General features: G+C 61.8%; 2 protein-coding genes across 4 annotated transcripts in view; both read left to right on the top strand.

The window, feature by feature from the left end:
- Positions 1-2066, top strand: part of LOC138258811 (zinc finger protein 436-like) — a 205872-nt gene extending 203806 nt beyond the window's left edge. For 2 of the 3 annotated variants that reach the window (XM_069206056.1, XM_069206055.1), the window contains one exon: positions 133-2066. In XM_069206056.1, coding sequence (XP_069062157.1) covers positions 133-842 — 710 coding nt within the window. In that variant the 3' untranslated portion in view covers positions 843-2066. The remainder of the gene's footprint in view (positions 1-132) is intronic. The other variant, XM_069206057.1, reaches the window with a different exon arrangement.
- A 906-nt stretch (positions 2067-2972) lies between these two features.
- Positions 2973-15563, top strand: part of LOC138258807 (zinc finger protein 567-like) — a 106667-nt gene continuing 94076 nt past the window's right edge. Inside the window, exon 1 of the mRNA XM_069206044.1 lies at positions 2973-3122. Within this exon, the coding sequence (XP_069062145.1) occupies positions 3099-3122 (24 nt within the window). The 5' untranslated portion in view covers positions 2973-3098. The remainder of the gene's footprint in view (positions 3123-15563) is intronic.

Genomic DNA, 15563 nt, shown 5'->3' with positions numbered 1-15563 from the left:
CTAATTTTTCCACTGTCTAGTAAGATTATTATAGTCACTGCAGTGTTATTTTTACACTGCATTTTTTGATAATGTGCGCTGCAGTGTTTTCGTGAGTTCAATTCTAATGACCAACTCATTTCAATCAAACAGGTGATGAAAGGATGACCAGAAAAAAGAAAGTTGAAGACGGTTTAAAATATCCTGCAAAAAGACCGCCACCAAAAGCGATTTCAGGGAGAATCAGTATGATGGTTCTTCCGAGTTGTGATAAGGAAGCACACCCTAGAAATCTGAAATGGGGAGAAACCCATCCAGAAAGTATAGAGGAGAAAACTTCTCAGTGTGAAAGTAGTCTCAGCAATCCAGGGCATAATAAGTCACATCAAGGAACAGGTGGATCACACCAAGGAATAGGTAGATCAGAGCAATACATTAAAAGCAACAGCAGTCTGCGGAACTCACTTTTATGTAAAGAGCTACAAAACACTGAGCAAGGTCAGAAAACCTACACATGTTCTACTGATAAAAGTCTCTGTGCAAAGGAGGAATTTACAAGACATTTAAGAACACATTCAAGAGAGAGGCCTTACGCGTGTACTGAATGTAAGAAAAGATTTTTTCAGAAAACACATCTTATCGTACACTGTCGAATACACTCAGGTGAAAAGCCATACATGTGCACCTTCTGTTACAAAAGATTTAATCGGAAAGATTATTTGAATGAACACATAAGAATTCACACAGGGGAGAGACCATATAAATGTACTGAATGTGAAAAAAGCTTCATACAAAAAAGTCATCTTGTTTATCATCAAAGAAAGCACACTGAAAGCTTTAAAAACAGCAACTTAAGAGACTGACCAACCAATATAAAATAAAACTGAGAGGAACAGACCACACAGAAAATGGAAATTGAAGACCCAGTGTGGAAATCTTATTTTCATTGACATTATCCAGTAAGTGATTTAAAAAAAAGACTTCATGCTTAAATGAAAGATTCAACCTGTTATCATCAAATAAGTCATTGCATACCAAATGGTTTATTTATCATATTTGTGAAAAACAGACATCTGAAGACAAGCCATGTTTATTTGTCATTTGACTGGTTAACAAAGGTGACTGCTTAAAATTGGACATTAGAACACGGCCTCCTGGGATTAACTTGAGAATGTTCTTCTGGAAGCATGTGATAAAATGTGGCCTACAACGATTTTACATACTGTATGTTCCTTAGGGTTGCCACCTCTCCCAGAGGAAAATACAAGCCATCTATTCATGTTTTATGAGTCTGCAAAGGTTCAGGCATCAATCTTAAGGAACACTTTATATAAAATCATCTGTATTCATTTTGAATATGGCCTTTCTGTCTTTGTTCGCTTTAATTATACTGTACTATATGGTATGATTAACAATGGAATCACACTTGTCCATCCAGATTAAGGGCCAGATGAATGAATCTTTTTACCGATCGCCAATGGCCCACTGGCCCGTTTGCGACTGATAAAATGCTTTGTGGCATGTACCAACCCTATTTTGCAAGTCAGTAACCTATTACCAGCTCACAAAATAGGGTTTGCGACTCTGTATTAGGAATGGGCGTGCCAAGTGCGTCCCTTCCTCATAGCGAGTCACACTGGTATGCAGGAATGTTTTGCAACCGGGAATGTGATCAGGTTGGTGGTAAGCCATTTCCATACGGGAAGGGACCTCTTTCCCCGAGCGAATAGGGGTACTAACATTTTTTATGAGCCAAGGACCACTGCCTACTCTTAAAAAAGGAAATGAAAAACAGGCTGCATTAAAAAAAAAGCTTTATTTAAAAAGCTATGAAGACTGCTGGTCGCCTGAGCCCTGCAGGCCGCCGTCCCTGCGACAGCCCAGTTGGTTCGCATATTGCGACGGGCCTCATGAGTACCGATGAGGCAGGTCTCTTGTTACCCGTTTGAGAATCGCTAACAGTGTCTCGCGCGATGTTGTACATAGCCGTTTGCGATTTCCTAACAGCGACGCGCCAAAACGCGATATTAGGAAATCGCAAACGTAAAGCTACATACATCTAGCCCTAAATGCTCTGTTCTGTCTTTAAAAAAATAAACAAATTAAGAAACGCAGTATTCCGCTGTTTCCCCGAGTTTTCCTTTCTTTTCTCCTTCACACCCCGACTCTGCTGGTACAGAATCACACACCGTCGCTGCGTCTATTGCACTCTGCGCATGTGCATGGCGGAGACACTCACTCCTGGGCATGCGCACTGCACTCGGAGCATGCGCAGTACTGGGCATGCGCACTGCACTCGGAGCATGCGCAGTACTGGGCATGCGCAGTACTGGGCAAGGCACTGCACTCGGAGCATGCGCAGTACTGCCCATGGTGAACGCTTAGGCTGTTACGCCACGTGCACCTTTCATCCCGTGTTGTGAGTCTGCTCACTGCCAAGGCTAACACTCCGTGTTGCAATGGTGTTGCTTTTTCTACTCCTGTCATGGTGAGCTTTACCCTACATTGTGAGCATGTGAATTGAGAGGTTTTAAGTTTTCTTGGCGTTGTGGCATTGGCAGTACAAATCCACACAAACCTGGTGTTCCGAGCATGCGTATTGTGCTGACACTGTAATACTGGTATTCCGAGCATGCGCATTGAGCTGACTCCGGAACCCTGGTATTCCGAGCATGCGTATAGTGCTGACACTGTAATACTGGTATTCCGAGCATGCGCATTGAGCTGACTCCGGAACCCTGGTATTCCGAGCATGCGTATAGTGCTGACACAGGTATACTGGTATTCCGAGCATGCGCATTATGCTGACACCATTATTCTAGTATTCGGAGCATGCGTATTACGACACTGTATTGCTGTTCCGAGCATACTGAGTGTGTCAACACGACACTACTATTTTTTGTACATGCGCAGTGTGCTGACACCGCATGCTGGTGTTCCGAGCATGCGCAGTGAGGTGATCTCTGCCAGGGTGGTGTTGTGCGCATGCGCAAAGCTCCTCGCGTCTCCATGTTGAGAGAAGGGGCTCTGCTTGGGCTCCGCAGACACCGCCTCCTCCCTCCCCTCCCAGGCTCGCTGGTCACTGCCGGACACTAGTGAGAAGACGGGGGTCAGTGGTGATGTCTCGGCGGGATCTAGAGGAGGTGGGTGTCCCCCCCTCCCGTGAGCCTGGGGTTGGGGTGCAGCCCCCTTAATGACCCTTCACCCACCCCTGGACCCCCCTCCCTGTGTGTCTGCAGGCTGAGGGGTGCAGCTCCCCTTAATGACCCTTCACCCACCCCTGGACCCCCCTCCCTGTGTGTCTGCAGGCTGAGGGGTGCAGCTCCCCTTAATGACCCTTCACCCACCCCTGGACCCCCCTCCCTGTGCGCCTGCAGGCTGGGGGTGCAGCTCCCTTTATTGACTCTTCACACACCCCTGGACCCCCATCCCTGTGAGTCTGCAGGCTGGGGGTGCAGCTCCCTTTACTGACTCTTCACCCACCCCTGGACCCCCCTCCCTGTGCGCCTGCAGGCTGGGGGTGCAGCTCCCTTAATGACCCTTCACCCACCCCTGGACCCCCCTCCCTGTGTGTCTGCAGGCTGGGGGTGCAGCTCCCTTTACTGACTCTTCACACACCCCTGGACCCCCCTCCCTGTGCGCCTGCAGGCTGGGGGTGCAGCTCCCTTAATGACCCTTCACCCACCCCTGGACCCCCCTCCCTGTGCGCCTGCAGGCTGGGGGTGCAGCTCCCCTTAATGACCCTTCACCCACCCCTGGACCCCCCTCCCTGTGCGCCTGCAGGCTGGGGGTGCAGCTCCCCTTAATGACCCTTCACCCACCCCTGGACCCCCCTCCCTGTGCGCCTGCAGCCTGAGGGGTGCAGCTCCCCTTAATGACCCTTCACCCACCCCTGGACCCCCCTCCCTGTGCGCCTGCAGGCTGGGGGTGCAGCTCCCTTAATGACCCTTCACCCACCCCTGGACCCCCCTCCCTGTGTGTCTGCAGGCTGGGGGTGCAGCTCCCTTTACTGACTCTTCACACACCCCTGGACCCCCCTCCCTGTGCGCCTGCAGGCTGGGGGTGCAGCTCCCTTTACTGACTCTTCACACTCCCCTGGACCCCCCTCCCTGTGCGCCTGCAGGCTGAGGGGTGCAGCTCCCTTTACTGACTCTTCACACTCCCCTGGACCCCCCTCCCTGTGCGCCTGCAGGCTGGGGGTGCAGCTCCCTTAATGACCCTTCACACACCCCTGGACCCCCCTCCCTGTGCGCCTGCAGGCTGGGGGTGCAGCCCCCTTAATGACCCTTCACCCACCCCTGGACCCCCCTCCCTGTGCGCCTGCAGGCTGGGGGTGCAGCCCCCTTAATGACCCTTCACCCAGCCCTGGACCCCCCTCCCTGTGCGCCTGCAGGCTGGGGGTGCAGCTCCCTTTACTGACTCTTCACACACCCCTGGACCCCCCTCCCTGTGTGTCTGCAGGCTGGGGGTGCAGCTCCCTTTACTGACTCTTCACCCACCCCTGGACCCCCCTCCCTGTGCGTCTGCAGCCTGAGGGGTGCAGCTCCCCTTAATGACCCTTCACCCACCCCTGGACCCCCCTCCCTGTGTGTCTGCAGGCTGGGGGTGCAGCTCCCCTTAATGACCCTTCACCCACCCCTGGACCCCCCTCCCTGTGCGCCTGCAGGCTGAGGGGTGCAGCTCCCCTTAATGACCCTTCACCCACCCCTGGACCCCCCTCCCTGTGCGTCTGCAGGCTGGGGGTGCAGCTCCCTTTACTGACTCTTCACCCACCCCTGGACCCCCCTCCCTGTGCGCCTGCAGGCTGGGGGTGCAGCTCCCTTTACTGACTCTTCACCCACCCCTGGACCCCCCTCCCTGTGTGTCTGCAGGCTGGGGGTGCAGCTCCCTTAATGACCCTTCACCCACCCCTGGACCCCCCTCCCTGTGTGTCTGCAGGCTGGGGGTGCAGCTCCCTTAATGACCCTTCACCCACCCCTGGACCCCCCTCCCTGTGCGCCTGCAGGCTGGGGGTGCAGCTCCCTTAATGACCCTTCACCCACCCCTGGACCCCCCTCCCTGTGTGTCTGCAGGCTGGGGGTGCAGCTCCCTTTACTGACTCTTCACACACCCCTGGACCCCCCTCCCTGTGCGCCTGCAGGCTGGGGGTGCAGCTCCCTTTACTGACTCTTCACCCACCCCTGGACCCCCCTCCCTGTGTGTCTGCAGGCTGAGGGGTGCAGCTCCCCTTAATGACCCTTCACACACCCCTGGACCCCCCTCCCTGTGCGCCTGCAGGCTGGGGGTGCAGCTCCCTTTACTGACTCTTCACACACCCCTGGACCCCCCTCCCTGTGTGTCTGCAGCCTGAGGGGTGCAGCTCCCTTTACTGACCCTTCACCCACCCCTGGACCCCCATCCCTGTGTGTCTGCAGGCTGGGGGTGCAGCTCCCTTTACTGACTCTTCACACACCCCTGGACCCCCCTCCCTGTGTGTCTGCAGGCTGGGGGTGCAGCTCCCTTTACTGACTCTTCACCCACCCCTGGACCCCCCTCCCTGTGCGCCTGCAGGCTGGGGGTGCAGCTCCCTTAATGACCCTTCACCCACCCCTGGACCCCCCTCCCTGTGCGCCTGCAGGCTGGGGGTGCAGCTCCCTTAATGACCCTTCACCCACCCCTGGACCCCCCTCCCTGTGTGTCTGCAGGCTGGGGGTGCAGCTCCCTTTACTGACTCTTCACACACCCCTGGACCCCCCTCCCTGTGCGCCTGCAGGCTGGGGGTGCAGCTCCCTTTACTGACCCTTCACCCACCCCTGGACCCCCATCCCTGTGTGTCTGCAGGCTGGGGGTGCAGCTCCCTTTACTGACCCTTCACCCACCCCTGGACCCCCCTCCCTGTGCGCCTGCAGGCTGGGGGTGCAGCTCCCTTTACTGACTCTTCACACACCCCTGGACCCCCCTCCCTGTGTGCCTGCAGGCTGGGGGTGCAGCTCCCTTAATGACCCTTCACCCAGCCCTGGACCCCCCTCCCTGTGCGCCTGCAGGCTGGGGGTGCAGCTCCCCTTAATGACCCTTCACACACCCCTGGACCCCCCTCCCTGTGCGCCTGCAGGCTGGGGGTGCAGCCCCCTTAATGACCATTCACCCACCCCTGGACCCCCCTCCCTGTGCGCCTGCAGGCTGGGGGTGCAGCTCCCTTTACTGACTCTTCACACACCCCTGGACCCCCATCCCTGTGCGCCTGCAGGCTGGGGGTGCAGCTCCCTTAATGACCCTTCACCCACCCCTGGACCCCCCTCCCTGTGTGTCTGCAGGCTGGGGGTGCAGCTCCCTTTACTGACTCTTCACACACCCCTGGACCCCCCTCCCTGTGCGCCTGCAGGCTGGGGGTGCAGCTCCCTTTACTGACCCTTCACCCACCCCTGGACCCCCATCCCTGTGTGTCTGCAGGCTGGGGGTGCAGCTCCCTTTACTGACCCTTCACCCACCCCTGGACCCCCCTCCCTGTGCGCCTGCAGGCTGGGGGTGCAGCTCCCTTTACTGACTCTTCACACACCCCTGGACCCCCCTCCCTGTGTGCCTGCAGGCTGGGGGTGCAGCTTCCTTTACTGACTCTTCACCCACCCCTGGACCCCCCTCCCTGTGCGCCTGCAGGCTGGGGGTGCAGCTCCCTTAATGACCCTTCATCCACCCCTGGACCCCCCTCCCTGTGCGTCTGCAGGCTGGGGGTGCAGCTCCCTTTACTGACTCTTCACCCACCCCTGGACCCCCCTCCCTGTGCGCCTGCAGGCTGGGGGTGCAGCTCCCTTTACTGACTCTTCACCCACCCCTGGACCCCCCTCCCTGTGTGTCTGCAGGCTGGGGGTGCAGCTCCCTTTACTGACTCTTCACACACCCCTGGACCCCCCTCCCTGTGCGCCTGCAGGCTGGGGGTGCAGCTCCCTTAATGACCCTTCACCCACCCCTGGACCCCCCTCCCTGTGTGTCTGCAGGCTGAGGGGTGCAGCTCCCCTTAATGACCCTTCACCCACCCCTGGACCCCCCTCCCTGTGCGCCTGCAGGCTGGGGGTGCAGCTCCCTTTACTGACTCTTCACACACCCCTGGACCCCCCTCCCTGTGCGCCTGCAGGCTGGGGGTGCAGCTCCCTTAATGACCCTTCACCCACCCCTGGACCCCCCTCCCTGTGCGTCTGCAGGCTGGGGGTGCAGCTCCCTTTACTGACTCTTCACCCACCCCTGGACCCCCCTCCCTGTGTGTCTGCAGGCTGAGGGGTGCAGCTCCCTTTACTGACTCTTCACCCACCCCTGGACCCCCCTCCCTGTGTGTCTGCAGGCTGAGGGGTGCAGCTCCCCTTAATGACCCTTCACCCACACCTGGACCCCCCTCCCTGTGCGCCTGCAGGCTGGGGGTGCAGCTCCCTTTACTGACTCTTCACACACCCCTGGACCCCCATCCCTGTGAGTCTGCAGGCTGGGGGTGCAGCTCCCTTTACTGACTCTTCACACACCCCTGGACCCCCCTCCCTGTGCGCCTGCAGGCTGGGGGTGCAGCTCCCTTTACTGACTCTTCACACACCCCTGGACCCCCCTCCCTGTGCGCCTGCAGGCTGGGGGTGCAGCTCCCTTTACTGACTCTTCACCCACCCCTGGACCCCCCTCCCTGTGCGCCTGCAGGCTGGGGGTGCAGCTCCCTTTACTGACCCTTCACCCACCCCTGGACCCCCCTCCCTGTGCGTCTGCAGGCTGGGGGTGCAGCTCCCTTTACTGACTCTTCACCCACCCCTGGACCCCCCTCCCTGTGCGCCTGCAGGCTGGGGGTGCAGCTCCCTTTACTGACTCTTCACACACCCCTGGACCCCCCTCCCTGTGTGCCTGCAGGCTGGGGGTGCAGCTCCCTTTACTGACTCTTCACCCACCCCTGGACCCCCCTCCCTGTGCGCCTGCAGGCTGGGGGTGCAGCTCCCTTAATGACCCTTCACCCACCCCTGGACCCCCCTCCCTGTGCGTCTGCAGGCTGGGGGTGCAGCTCCCTTTACTGACTCTTCACCCACCCCTGGACCCCCCTCCCTGTGCGCCTGCAGGCTGGGGGTGCAGCTCCCTTTACTGACTCTTCACCCACCCCTGGACCCCCCTCCCTGTGTGTCTGCAGGCTGGGGGTGCAGCTCCCTTTACTGACTCTTCACACACCCCTGGACCCCCCTCCCTGTGCGCCTGCAGGCTGGGGGTGCAGCTCCCTTAATGACCCTTCACCCACCCCTGGACCCCCCTCCCTGTGCGCCTGCAGGCTGGGGGTGCAGCTCCCTTAATGACCCTTCACCCACCCCTGGACCCCCCTCCCTGTGTGTCTGCAGGCTGGGGGTGCAGCTCCCTTTACTGACTCTTCACCCACCCCTGGACCCCCCTCCCTGTGCGTCTGCAGCCTGAGGGGTGCAGCTCCCTTTACTGACCCTTCACCCACCCCTGGACCCCCATCCCTGTGTGTCTGCAGGCTGGGGGTGCAGCTCCCTTTACTGACTCTTCACACACCCCTGGACCCCCCTCCCTGTGTGTCTGCAGCTTGAGGGGTGCAGCTCCCTTTACTGACCCTTCACCCACCCCTGGACCCCCATCCCTGTGTGTCTGCAGGCTGGGGGTGCAGCTCCCTTTACTGACCCTTCACCCACCCCTGGACCCCCCTCCCTGTGTGTCTGCAGGCTGGGGGTGCAGCTCCCTTTACTGACTCTTCACCCACCCCTGGACCCCCCTCCCTGTGCGCCTGCAGGCTGGGGGTGCAGCTCCCTTAATGACCCTTCACCCACCCCTGGACCCCCCTCCCTGTGCGCCTGCAGGCTGGGGGTGCAGCTCCCTTAATGACCCTTCACCCACCCCTGGACCCCCCTCCCTGTGTGTCTGCAGGCTGGGGGTGCAGCTCCCTTTACTGACCCTTCACCCACCCCTGGACCCCCCTCCCTGTGCGCCTGCAGGCTGGGGGTGCAGCTCCCTTTACTGACCCTTCACCCACCCCTGGACCCCCATCCCTGTGTGTCTGCAGGCTGGGGGTGCAGCTCCCTTTACTGACCCTTCACCCACCCCTGGACCCCCCTCCCTGTGTGTCTGCAGGCTGGGGGTGCAGCTCCCTTAATGACCCTTCACCCAGCCCTGGACCCCCCTCCCTGTGCGCCTGCAGGCTGGGGGTGCAGCTCCCTTAATGACCCTTCACACACCCCTGGACCCCCCTCCCTGTGTGTCTGCAGGCTGGGGGTGCAGCTCCCTTAATGACCCTTCACCCACCCCTGGACCCCCCTCCCTGTGCGCCTGCAGGCTGGGGGTGCAGCTCCCTTTACTGACCCTTCACCCACCCCTGGACCCCCCTCCCTGTGTGTCTGCAGCCTGAGGGGTGCAGCTCCCTTTACTGACCCTTCACCCACCCCTGGACCCCCCTCCCTGTGCGCCTGCAGGCTGGGGGTGCAGCTCCCTTTACTGACCCTTCACCCACCCCTGGACCCCCATCCCTGTGTGTCTGCAGGCTGGGGGTGCAGCTCCCTTTACTGACCCTTCACCCACCCCTGGACCCCCATCCCTGTGTGTCTGCAGGCTGGGGGTGCAGCTCCCTTTACTGACCCTTCACCCACCCCTGGACCCCCCTCCCTGTGCGCCTGCAGGCTGGGGGTGCAGCTCCCTTAATGACCCTTCACCCACCCCTGGACCCCCCTCCCTGTGCGCCTGCAGGCTGGGGGTGCAGCTCCCCTTAATGACCCTTCACCCACCCCTGGACCCCCCTCCCTGTGTGTCTGCAGGCTGAGGGGTGCAGCTCCCCTTAATGACCCTTCACCCACCCCTGGACCCCCCTCCCTGTGTGTCTGCAGGCTGGGGGTGCAGCTCCCTTTACTGACTCTTCACACACCCCTGGACCCCCCTCCCTGTGCGCCTGCAGGCTGGGGGTGCAGCTCCCTTAATGACCCTTCACCCAGCCCTGGACCCCCCTCCCTGTGCGCCTGCAGGCTGGGGGTGCAGCTCCCTTTACTGACTCTTCACCCACCCCTGGACCCCCCTCCCTGTGCGCCTGCAGGCTGGGGGTGCAGCTCCCTTTACTGACCCTTCACCCACCCCTGGACCCCCATCCCTGTGTGTCTGCAGGCTGGGGGTGCAGCTCCCTTTACTGACCCTTCACCCACCCCTGGACCCCCCTCCCTGTGCGCCTGCAGGCTGGGGGTGCAGCTCCCTTTACTGACTCTTCACACACCCCTGGACCCCCCTCCCTGTGTGCCTGCAGGCTGGGGGTGCAGCTCCCTTAATGACCCTTCACCCACCCCTGGACCGCCCTCCCTGTGCGTCTGCAGGCTGGGGGTGCAGCTCCCTTTACTGACCCTTCACCCACCCCTGGACCCCCATCCCTGTGCGCCTGCAGGCTGGGGGTGCAGCTCCCTTTACTGACTCTTCACACACCCCTGGACCCCCCTCCCTGTGCGCCTGCAGGCTGGGGGTGCAGCTCCCTTAATGACCCTTCACACACCCCTGGACCCCCCTCCCTGTGCGCCTGCAGCCTGAGGGGTGCAGCTCCCTTTACTGACTCTTCACCCACCCCTGGACCCCCCTCCCTGTGCGCCTGCAGGCTGGGGGTGCAGCTCCCCTTAATGACCCTTCACCCACCCCTGGACCCCCCTCCCTGTGTGTCTGCAGCCTGAGGGGTGCAGCTCCCTTAATGACCCTTCACCCACCCCTGGACCCCCCTCCCTGTGTGCCTGCAGGCTGGGGGTGCAGCTCCCTTTACTGACTCTTCACCCACCCCTGGACCCCCCTCCCTGTGCGCCTGCAGGCTGGGGGTGCAGCTCCCCTTAATGACCCTTCACCCACCCCTGGACCCCCCTCCCTGTGTGTCTGCAGCCTGAGGGGTGCAGCTCCCTTAATGACCCTTCACCCACCCCTGGACCCCCATCCCTGTGCGCCTGCAGCCTGAGGGGTGCAGCTCCCTTAATGACCCTTCACCCACCCCTGGACCCCCCTCCCTGTGTGTCTGCAGGCTGAGGGGTGCAGCTCCCTTTACTGACTCTTCACCCACCCCTGGACCCCCCTCCCTGTGTGTCTGCAGGCTGAGGGGTGCAGCTCCCCTTAATGACCCTTCACACACCCCTGGACCCCCCTCCCTGTGCGCCTGCAGGCTGGGGGTGCAGCTCCCTTTACTGACTCTTCACACACCCCTGGACCCCCCTCCCTGTGTGTCTGCAGGCTGAGGGGTGCAGCTCCCTTTACTGACTCTTCACCCACCCCTGGACCCCCCTCCCTGTGTGTCTGCAGGCTGAGGGGTGCAGCTCCCCTTAATGACCCTTCACACACCCCTGGACCCCCCTCCCTGTGCGCCTGCAGGCTGGGGGTGCAGCTCCCTTTACTGACTCTTCACACACCCCTGGACCCCCCTCCCTGTGCGCCTGCAGGCTGGGGGTGCAGCTCCCTTTACTGACTCTTCACCCACCCCTGGACCCCCCTCCCTGTGCGCCTGCAGGCTGGGGGTGCAGCTCCCTTTACTGACTCTTCACACACCCCTGGACCCCCCTCCCTGTGCGCCTGCAGGCTGGGGGTGCAGCTCCCTTTACTGACTCTTCACACACCCCTGGACCCCCCTCCCTGTGCGCCTGCAGGCTGAGGGGTGCAGCTCCCCTTAATGACCCTTCACACACCCCTGGACCCCCCTCCCTGTGCGCCTGCAGCCTGAGGGGTGCAGCTCCCTTTACTGACTCTTCACCCACCCCTGGACCCCCCTCCCTGTGCGCCTGCAGGCTGGGGGTGCAGCTCCCCTTAATGACCCTTCACCCACCCCTGGACCCCCCTCCCTGTGTGTCTGCAGCCTGAGGGGTGCAGCTCCCTTAATGACCCTTCACCCACCCCTGGACCCCCATCCCTGTGCGCCTGCAGGCTGGGGGTGCAGCTCCCTTAATGACCCTTCACCCACCCCTGGACCCCCCTCCCTGTGTGTCTGCAGGCTGGGGGTGCAGCTCCCTTTACTGACTCTTCACACACCCCTGGACCCCCCTCCCTGTGTGTCTGCAGGCTGAGGGGTGCAGCTCCCTTTGCTGACTCTTCACACACCCCTGGACCCCCCTCCCTGTGCGCCTGCAGGCTGGGGGTGCAGCTCCCTTTACTGACTCTTCACACACCCCTGGACCCCCCTCCCTGTGCGCCTGCAGGCTGGGGGTGCAGCTCCCCTTAATGACCCTTCACCCACCCCTGGACCCCCCTCCCTGTGCGCCTGCAGGCTGGGGGTGCAGCTCCCCTTAATGACCCTTCACCCACCCCTGGACCCCCCTCCCTGTGTGTCTGCAGGCTGAGGGGTGCAGCTCCCTTTACTGACTCTTCACCCACCCCTGGACCCCCCTCCCTGTGTGTCTGCAGGCTGAGGGGTGCAGCTCCCTTTACTGACTCTTCACCCACCCCTGGACCCCCCTCCCTGTGTGTCTGCAGGCTGAGGGGTGCAGCTCCCCTTAATGACCCTTCACACACCCCTGGACCCCCCTCCCTGTGCGCCTGCAGGCTGGGGGTGCAGCTCCCTTTACTGACTCTTCACACACCCCTGGACCCCCCTCCCTGTGTGTCTGCAGGCTGAGGGGTGCAGCTCCCTTTACTGACTCTTCACCCACCCCTGGACCCCCCTCCCTGTGTGTCTGCAGGCTGAGGGGTGCAGCTCCCCTTAATGACCCTTCACACACCCCTGGACCCCCCTCCCTGTGCGCCTGCAGGCTGGGGGTGCAGCTCCCTTTACTGACTCTTCACACACCCCTGGACCCCCCTCCCTGTGCGCCTGCAGGCTGGGGGTGCAGCTCCCTTTACTGACTCTTCACCCACCCCTGGACCCCCCTCCCTGTGCGCCTGCAGGCTGGGGGTGCAGCTCCCTTTACTGACTCTTCACACACCCCTGGACCCCCCTCCCTGTGCGCCTGCAGGCTGGGGGTGCAGCTCCCTTTACTGACTCTTCACACACCCCTGGACCCCCCTCCCTGTGCGCCTGCAGGCTGAGGGGTGCAGCTCCCCTTAATGACCCTTCACACACCCCTGGACCCCCCTCCCTGTGCGCCTGCAGCCTGAGGGGTGCAGCTCCCTTTACTGACTCTTCACCCACCCCTGGACCCCCCTCCCTGTGCGCCTGCAGGCTGGGGGTGCAGCTCCCCTTAATGACCCTTCACCCACCCCTGGACCCCCCTCCCTGTGTGTCTGCAGCCTGAGGGGTGCAGCTCCCTTAATGACCCTTCACCCACCCCTGGACCCCCATCCCTGTGCGCCTGCAGGCTGGGGGTGCAGCTCCCTTAATGACCCTTCACCCACCCCTGGACCCCCCTCCCTGTGTGTCTGCAGGCTGGGGGTGCAGCTCCCTTTACTGACTCTTCACACACCCCTGGACCCCCCTCCCTGTGCGCCTGCAGGCTGGGGGTGCAGCTCCCTTTACTGACTCTTCACACACCCCTGGACCCCCCTCCCTGTGCGCCTGCAGGCTGGGGGTGCAGCTCCCTTTACTGACTCTTCACACACCCCTGGACCCCCCTCCCTGTGCGCCTGCAGGCTGGGGGTGCAGCTCCCTTTACTGACCCTTCACCCACCCCTGGACCCCCCTCCCTGTGCGCCTGCAGCCTGAGGGGTGCAGCTCCCTTTACTGACTCTTCACCCACCCCTGGACCCCCCTCCCTGTGTGTCTGCAGGCTGAGGGGTGCAGCTCCCTTAATGACCCTTCACCCACCCCTGGACCCCCCTCCCTGTGTGTCTGCAGCCTGAGGGGTGCAGCTCCCTTTACTGACTCTTCACACACCCCTGGACCCCCCTCCCTGTGCGCCTGCAGGCTGGGGGTGCAGCTCCCTTAATGACCCTTCACCCACCCCTGGACCCCCCTCCCGTGAGCCTGGGGTTGGGGTGCAGCTCCCCTTAATGACCCTTCACACACCCCTGGACCCCCCTCCCTGTGCGCCTGCAGGCTGGGGGTGCAGCTCCCTTAATGACCCTTCACCCACCCCTGGACCCCCCTCCCGTGAGCCTGGGGTTGGGGTGCAGCTCCCCTTAATGACCCTTCACACACCCCTAGACCCCCCTCCCTGTGTGTCTGCAGCCTGAGGGGTGCAGCTCCCTTAATGACCCTTCACCCACCCCTGGACCCCCCTCCCTGTGCGCCTGCAGGCTGGGGGTGCAGCTCCCTTTACTGACTCTTCACACACCCCTGGACCCCCCTCCCTGTGCGCCTGCAGGCTGGGGGTGCAGCTCCCTTTACTGACTCTTCACACACCCCTGGACCCCCCTCCCTGTGCGCCTGCAGGCTGGGGGTGCAGCTCCCTTAATGACCCTTCACCCACCCCTGGACCCCCCTCCCTGTGTGTCTGCAGGCTGAGGGGTGCAGCTCCCTTTACTGACTCTTCACACACCCCTGGACCCCCCTCCCTGTGCGCCTGCAGGCTGGGGGTGCAGCTCCCCTTAATGACCCTTCACACACCCCTGGACCCCCCTCCCTGTGCGCCTGCAGCCTGAGGGGTGCAGCTCCCTTAATGACCCTTCACCCACCCCTGGACCCCCCTCCCGTGAGCCTGGGGTTGGGGTGCAGCTCCCCTTAATGACCCTTCACACACCCCTGGACCCCCCTCCCTGTGCGCCTGCAGGCTGGGGGTGCAGCTCCCTTTACTGACTCTTCACACACCCCTGGACCCCCCTCCCTGTGCGCCTGCAGGCTGGGGGTGCAGCTCCCCTTAATGACCCTTCACACACCCCTGGACCCCCCTCCCTGTGCGCCTGCAGGCTGGGGGTGCAGCTCCCTTAATGACCCTTCACCTACCCCTGGACCCCCCTCCCGTGAGCCTGGGGTTGGGGTGCAGCTCCCTTTAATGACCCTTCACACACCCCTGGACCCCCCTCCCTGTGTGTCTGCAGCCTGAGGGGTGCAGCTCCCTTAATGACCCTTCACCCACCCCTGGACCCCCCTCCCTGTGTGTCTGCAGGCTGGGGGTGCAGCTCCCTTTACTGACTCTTCACACACCCCTGGACCCCCCTCCCTGTGCGCCTGCAGGCTGGGGGTGCAGCTCCCTTTACTGACTCTTCACACACCCCTGGACCCCCCTCCCTGTGCGCCTGCAGGCTGGGGGTGCAGCTCCCTTTACTGACTCTTCACACACCCCTGGACCCCCCTCCCTGTGCGCCTGCAGGCTGGGGGTGCAGCTCCCTTTACTGACTCTTCACACACCCCTGGACCCCCCTCCCTGTGCGCCTGCAGGCTGGGGGTGCAGCTCCCTTTACTGACCCTTCACCCACCCCTGGACCCCCCTCCCTGTGCGCCTGCAGCCTGAGGGGTGCAGCTCCCTTTACTGACTCTTCACCCACCCCTGGACCCCCCTCCCTGTGTGTCTGCAGGCTGAGGGGTGCAGCTCCCTTAATGACCCTTCACCCACCCCTGGACCCCCCTCCCTGTGTGTCTGCAGCCTGAGGGGTGCAGCTCCCTTTACTGACTTTTCACACACCCCTGGACCCCCCTCCCTGTGCGCCTGCAGGCTGGGGGTGCAGCTCCCTTAATGACCCTTCACCCACCCCTGGACCCCCCTCCCTGTGCGTCTGCAGGCTGGGGGTGCAGCTCCCTTTACTGACCCTTCACCCACCCCTGGACCCCC

This window comes from Pleurodeles waltl, chromosome 9 (genome assembly GCF_031143425.1).
Source record: "Pleurodeles waltl isolate 20211129_DDA chromosome 9, aPleWal1.hap1.20221129, whole genome shotgun sequence".
NCBI classification, from domain to species: Eukaryota; Metazoa; Chordata; class Amphibia; order Caudata; family Salamandridae; genus Pleurodeles; species Pleurodeles waltl.
Note: the sequence above shows the minus strand (reverse complement) of the source record. Positions and strands in the feature narration are given on the sequence as shown.